This window comes from Mustelus asterias, chromosome 18 (genome assembly GCF_964213995.1).
Source record: "Mustelus asterias chromosome 18, sMusAst1.hap1.1, whole genome shotgun sequence".
NCBI classification, from domain to species: Eukaryota; Metazoa; Chordata; class Chondrichthyes; order Carcharhiniformes; family Triakidae; genus Mustelus; species Mustelus asterias.
This window is the reverse complement of record NC_135818.1, coordinates 90,572,432-90,578,962: the sequence shown is the minus strand read 5'-3', so window position 1 is coordinate 90,578,962 and position 6,531 is coordinate 90,572,432. Positions and strand designations below refer to the sequence as shown.

Sequence of the window (6,531 nt, the reverse complement as noted above, 5' to 3'; positions counted from 1 at the left end):
TACAATGTAAAGGGAAAGACTCTTAGTACGGTCGAGGATCAGAAGGACCTTGGGGTCCGGGTCAATAGTACTCTAAAATCGGCCCCACAGGTGGAGGAGGTGGTTAAGAAGGCGTATGGTGTGCTGGCCTTTATCAATCGAGGGATTAAGTTTAGGAGTCCGGGGATAATGATGCAGCTATATGAGACCCTCGTCAGACCTCACTTGGAGTACTGTGCTCAGTTCTGGTCGCCTCACTATAGGAAGGATGTGGAAAAGATTGAAAGGGTGCAGAGGAGATTTACAAGGATGTTGCCTGGATTGAGTGGCTTGCCTTATGAGGATAGGCTGAGGGAGCTCGGTCTTTTCTCCTTGGAGAGACGTAGGATGAGAGGAGACCTAATAGAGGTATATAAGATGTTGAGAGGCATAGATCGGGTGGACTCTCAGAGGCTTTTTCCCAGGATGGAACTGGCTGCTACGAGAGGACACAGGTTTAAGGTGCTGGGGGGTAGGTACAGGGGAAATGTTGGGGGGAGGTTTTTCACACAGAGGGTGGTGGGCGAGTGGAATCGGCTGCCGTCAGTGGTGGTGGAGGCAAACGCTATAGGGTCTTTTAAGAGACTCCTGGATGAGTACATGGGACTTAATAGGATGGAGGGTTATAGGTAGGCCTAAAAGGTAGGGATATGTTCGGCACAATTTGTGGGGCCGAAGGGCCTGTTTTGTGCTGTAGTTTTCTATGTTTCTATGTTTCTAGTACAGGAGGGCAGGGAGTACTGGAGGGCAGGGAGTACTGGAAGGCAGGGAGTACCGGAAGGCAGGGGGTACCGGAGGGCAGGGACTCCGGGAAGGCGGGGAGCGCGGGAAGGCGGGGAGCGCGGGAAGGCAGGTAGTACAGGATGCTCCTGTGGGCACCCTACTTTCTCACAGTTATACCGGTTTGGATACTGTTGACGGACATGATTGTGCCGGGGCAAGCAGTGGCAGCCCACTTCATGGCACATGGCTGCATCTGCTACACGAGAGGGGAGGAGGAAGAGTGGCAGGCTGACAGTGGTGGAGGATTCAACTGTAAGGGAACAGACAGCCATTTCTGCGGCTGCAAATGAGATGTCCGGATGGTGTGCTGCCTCCCTCGTTGCCAGGGTCAGGGATGTCAATGAACGGCTGCAGGGCATCCTGATGCAGGGTGAACAGAGATTGTGGTACAGGTACCAATGATATAGGCAGAAAGAGGAATGAGGTCCTGCATTCTTTTTAAAAGGAGTATATGTTCACTTTGGACTGTGAGCAAGTTGCCTTTTCCAAGAAGTCACATGCCTTCAGCTAAATGGCCAGCAAGACTTCTGAGGAGGTGAGAGCTATTTGTATACTTGAACTGGAGGAAAAAAACTCCTGTTTTCAGGCTGTGAGGCTGTCCTAGTGATTTACTGGAAACCACCTGACTGAGATCAGGTTAAGTTATAAACTTGTTTTCTGGACTCAGTTTGGGAATAAACTGAGGTGAAGGTTGCGTAACTCACTCTGTCCCTGTCTTGTCTGCAATTCCGTGTGGTTACCAATATCCAGCTAGGAATCCTCCTCAATATCATTTGTCTCTATTTGGAAACTTGAGAAACTGAGACAAGAGAGAGATCTCGAGCACATTGATTCCGCCCTGTTCTCCTCCATACTGAAGCTCCTTTGGAGAGTTTCTCGACAACTATTATGGCCAGCAATCTGTCTTCACACACACCAGACTGATGTCAAAATCCTTCATATTCCATCACTTTTCCTAAAGTTTTCCTTTGGCCAGAAGGTACACAATGTGACCAATTCTGGTCACCACACTACTGGAAGGATGTTGATGCATTGGAAAGGGTGCAGAAGAGATTTACTAGGATGTTGCCTGGTTTGGAGAATATGGACTATGAAGAAATGTTGAACAAACTTGAATTGTTTTCATTGGAGCTTCGGAGGATGAGGGAGGACCTGATAGAGGTTTAAAGATTATGACAGGCTTGGATCGAGTGGATAGTCAAATGCGGCCTAACCAAAGTCTTATACAGCTGCAACATGATTTTCCAATTCCTATACTCAATGCCCCAACCGATGAAGGCCAGCATGCCATACGCCTTCTCGACCACCTTGTCCACCTAAGTTGCCACCTTCAGGGAATTGTGCATCTGCATGCCTAGATCCCTCTGTATGTTCATATTTCTAATGGCTCTACCATTTACTATATACTTTCCTTCTGCAGTAGACCTTCCAAATCACATCACCTCACACACAGTTACACCTCCGGATTACAAATTGTATGTTAACCAATTTCACAACTTGTTTTAAAAAGGGAGTTTAGTTTCATAATAAATCAATCTTTCTAAATTTATTGAAAGAAGACTGGTTAAAGTCTATTTTATTCTGGGTCTAACAAAAGTGAAAATAAACAATTGGCCATTTTGGTGAGTGAATAAAACATTTACATTTATGGTGAGACCTGTGCAGTAATGGGGCGCACTCTTCCCGTCCCCGCCCAACAGGAGCTAACAGGATCAACTCCCTCTGGACTGTACAACCGTGCTGCCACTTCTGGTGGTTCTATCTTGCCGGTGAGACAGGTCATACGCAATGGTGGTGTCTGGGATTATCTGTAAGGTATAATTCTGTGAGTATGACTATATCAGGCTGTTGCTTGACTATTCTGTGAGACAGCTCTTCCAATTTTGACCCAAGCCCCCAGGCATTAGTAAGAAGGTCTTTGCAGCGTCAACAGGGCTGGATTTTCCATTGTTGTTTCTGGTGCTTCGGTTGATGCCAGTTTCATTCCTTCCTGACTTTTCTGTTGTGCTTTGTGAAAAGTGAGTGGCTTGCTAGGCCATTGCAGCGGATATTTAAGAATCAACCACTTTGACTCTTTTACCTTACATCTGAGCAGAAAGTCCTTATTGCATTCACTTGCCTGTTTCCACGTCCCTCCATCCAGATATTCAATTTAACCTAACACACTGACGTAGTTTGCCCCTCAGTTACCATAAGTGAATTCCACCTCAAAATCTCTGTTTAATCTTGTATCTATGTTCCTTATTCTAAACGTCTTCCATCGGGAAAAAGATACAGAAGTCTGAGGTCACGTACCAACCGACTCAAGAACAGCTTCTTCCCTGCTGCCATCAGACTTTTGAATGGACCTACCTTGCATTAAGTTGATCTTTCTCTACACCTTAGCTATGACTGTAACACTACATTCTGCACCTTCTCCTTTCCTTCTCCTATATGTACTCTATGAACAGTGTGCTTTTTCTGTAAGAAACAATACTTTTCACTGTATATGAATACATGTGACAATAATAAATCAAATCAAAATCAAACCCAAATACTTAAAGTCTGTTTTTATCTATCCTCTCACATGCTTTCTGATCATTAAAGACTTCCCGAGATTAGCCTATAAACTAGATTGTTGTATTTTTTAACCCAATATTCCGTCCCCTCACTTAGCAGGGAAATTTGCTGTGATTCACTGTTTGTTTTCTTTTTCAGGAGGGAATGTTCTAGGATGCTGAAGCTGAGGATCTTGAACACTATAGCTCCCTCATACTTTCTTGGAGTCTCCATCACCACCATGATCCTTCAGAGCTTTGTTTTCATTCCCACTATCTTTGCTGATGACTTCAGACGGCCGTGGTCGTACCATGGCTGCCACTTCATTTTCTTTCTCTATATCTCAGCTAACGTTTTAGGAAACTACTTCTTGATCCTGTGGTACCCATCAGAGAGCCTACAGACCAGCAGTGCCTGCCCCAGTGGGAATGAACCCCTGCAGCCAGGCAGCCACTTCTGCAAGTTGTGCAGCAAAGTTATCCTGAGGCGAGACCACCATTGCTTCTTTACGGCAAACTGTATCGGGAACAGGAACATGCGTTACTTTCTGATGTTTGGATGGTATACCTCTATTGTCTGTCTCTATTCCTTAGTGGTAGGTGTGGCATATTTGAGTGTGGAATACCATCTCTCCTTTGAGAATCCCCTCACCTTCCTCACCCTCCTTCCCCTCTCCTTCTTCCACTTCTTCTTCAGTATGATCCCATCGTTTCAGTTGTTCCTCGTCCTGATGCTGTACATCTGGTTAGGGATTGGACTCACCTGTGCTGGGTTCTGCTGCCAACAAATTCTCTTGGTAGCTCGAGGTCGTACCTGGTACCATCTAAAGAAAGGGATGCCTGCGGTACGCTGCACTCCATGGGGGGTCAATCTTCAGGATGTGTTTGGGAAGCGTTGGTTGCTGGGATTCTTCTTCCCGATTCCAACGGTACACGTGGATCTAAAGGACAAATAGAACTGAATTCCCAGGTGTCCGCATGCTTCCCAAACCCACTGTCCTGAATTCCCCAGCACACCCATGCTTTCCAAACCGATTGTATTATATCCTCAGGTTATCTACATTAGGAATGAGGCTATAATCACATTGTCCCGAATACCCTGAGTTTGAACACAGCTGATCAGTCCATGTAGGATGGGTAGCACATCACTTCATCTGTGCATATTCAAGATTATCCTCCTTACAGATGTCACCTTTCTGCTGTATCGTGGTTTTTTAACAAATATTGATTATTGAAGACTTCCATCATAACTACATTCTGATATGAACAGAAGAAGCTAAAACCCAGTGACAGTCGGGTCATCACAGAATATAACTCGAGTGAAAGTTGTGTTTAGCTGCGATGACAGTGTGTAAACCCAGTGTACAAATATCCCAAGGGCTGTTGATCATGAGAATGTATTTGAATTCAGGATGGAACATGTTGATGTTGTACCTGCTGCTCACCAGTTCGGACACGACAAGTTTCACAAACTGCGACTGCATGAGGCAGGCTAGGATTGGGACACAACAGGTTATTGCCACATTCTATTCTTTATCTGTGATTAAGAGGGAGATTTTAATCAAGGTGTTTAAAAATGATCAAAGGATTTGTTAGCGTAGATGAAGAGAAGCTATTTCCAAAGGTGTGTGTATCCAGCAGAGCTGGAATGTTCAGGGAATGATGGCTGAAAGCACGGCCTCACAGAGTGGAAATCTGGAACTTATTCACAAACAGCAGTTGAGATTAAAGTCAACGGAGCCTTCAACAATCAGATCGATAGCTTTTTATTCAGCAATCATGGTGGATAAATAGAGTTACATAGAAACATACATAATTTATAGCACGTGAGGAGGCCATTCAGCCCATTGTGTCTGTGCCAGTCAGGAGCATCCGGCCCAATTCCACTTTCTAGCTCTCAGTCCACAGCCCTGTAGACTTCACTGGACTTCATATCCAAGTACAGGGTTTCACTGCTAATAAAACAGGTCCTTCCTATCCACTCTATCTAAATCCCTCTTTACTTTATAAACCTCAATTAAATCTCCCTTTAGCTCCTCTTCCAAACAATCCCAGTCTATCCAAACTTTTTCCATAGCTAAAATTCGACAATCCAGACAACATCTTCAATAATCTCCTCTGTATTCCCTCGAGTGAGATTATTTCCTTCCTGTACTGCAGTGGGCAAAACTGTATGCAATACTCTAGCTGTGGCCTCACTTATCCTCCCCGTTTTTAAACTTGCAGCCTTATTTAATAAAGGAAAGTGTTCCATCTGCCTGTCCCGTTAACCACTCTATCTGCCTGTCCGTTAACCGCTCTATCTGCCTGTCCCGTTAACCACTCTATCTGCCTGTCCGTTAACCGCTCTATCTGCCTGTCCATTAACCGCTCTATCTGCCTGTCCCATTAACGGCTCTATCCGCCTGTCCCGTTAACCACTCTATCTGCCTGTCCGTTAACCACTCTATCTGCCTGTCCATTAACCGCTCTATCTGCCTGTCCCATTAACGGCTCTATCCGCCTGTCCCGTTAACCAATCTATCCGCCTGTCCCCTTAACCGCTCAATCTGCCTGTCCCGTTAACCGCTCTATCTGCCTGTCCGTTAACCGCTCTATCTGCCTGTCCGTTAACCACTCTATCTGCCTGTCCATTAACCGCTCTATCTGCCTGTCCCATTAACGGCTCTATCCGCCTGTCCCGTTAACCACTCTGCCTGTCCCGTTAACCACTCTATCTGCCTGTCCGTTAACCGCTCTATCTGCCTGTCCGTTAACCGCTCTATCTGCCTGTCCCATTAACGGCTCTATCCGCCTGTCCCGTTAACCAATCTATCCGCCTGTCCCCTTAACCGCTCAATCTGCCTGTCCGTTAACCGCTCTATCTGCCTGTCCCGTTAACCACTCTATCTGCCTGTCCCGTTAACCACTCTGCCTGTCCCGTTAACCGCTCAATCTGCCTGTCCCGTTAACCGCTCAATCTGCCTGTCCCGTTAACCGCTCTATCTGCTTGTCCCCTTAACCGCTCTATCTGCCTGTCCCCATAACCGCTCTACCTTTCTGTCCCATTAACCACTCTATCTGGCTGTCCCGTTAACGGCTCTATCTGCCTGTCCCGTTAACCACTTTATCTGCCTGTCCCGTTAACCACTCTATCTGCCTGTCCCGTTAACGGCTCTATCCGCCTGTCCCGTTAACGGCTCTATCTGCCTGT

The 6,531-nt window shown here is 46.2% G+C and overlaps 1 protein-coding gene across 1 annotated transcript; it reads left to right on the top strand.

Moving 5' to 3' along the window:
* The first annotated feature begins 3,514 nt into the window (after nucleotides 1–3,514).
* Nucleotides 3,515–4,294, top strand: zdhhc22 (zDHHC palmitoyltransferase 22). Its single transcript, XM_078233151.1, has one exon. It carries the CDS (start codon nucleotides 3,515–3,517, stop codon nucleotides 4,292–4,294), a length of 780 nt encoding a protein of 259 aa, XP_078089277.1.
* Nucleotides 4,295–6,531: the final 2,237 nt, after the last annotated feature.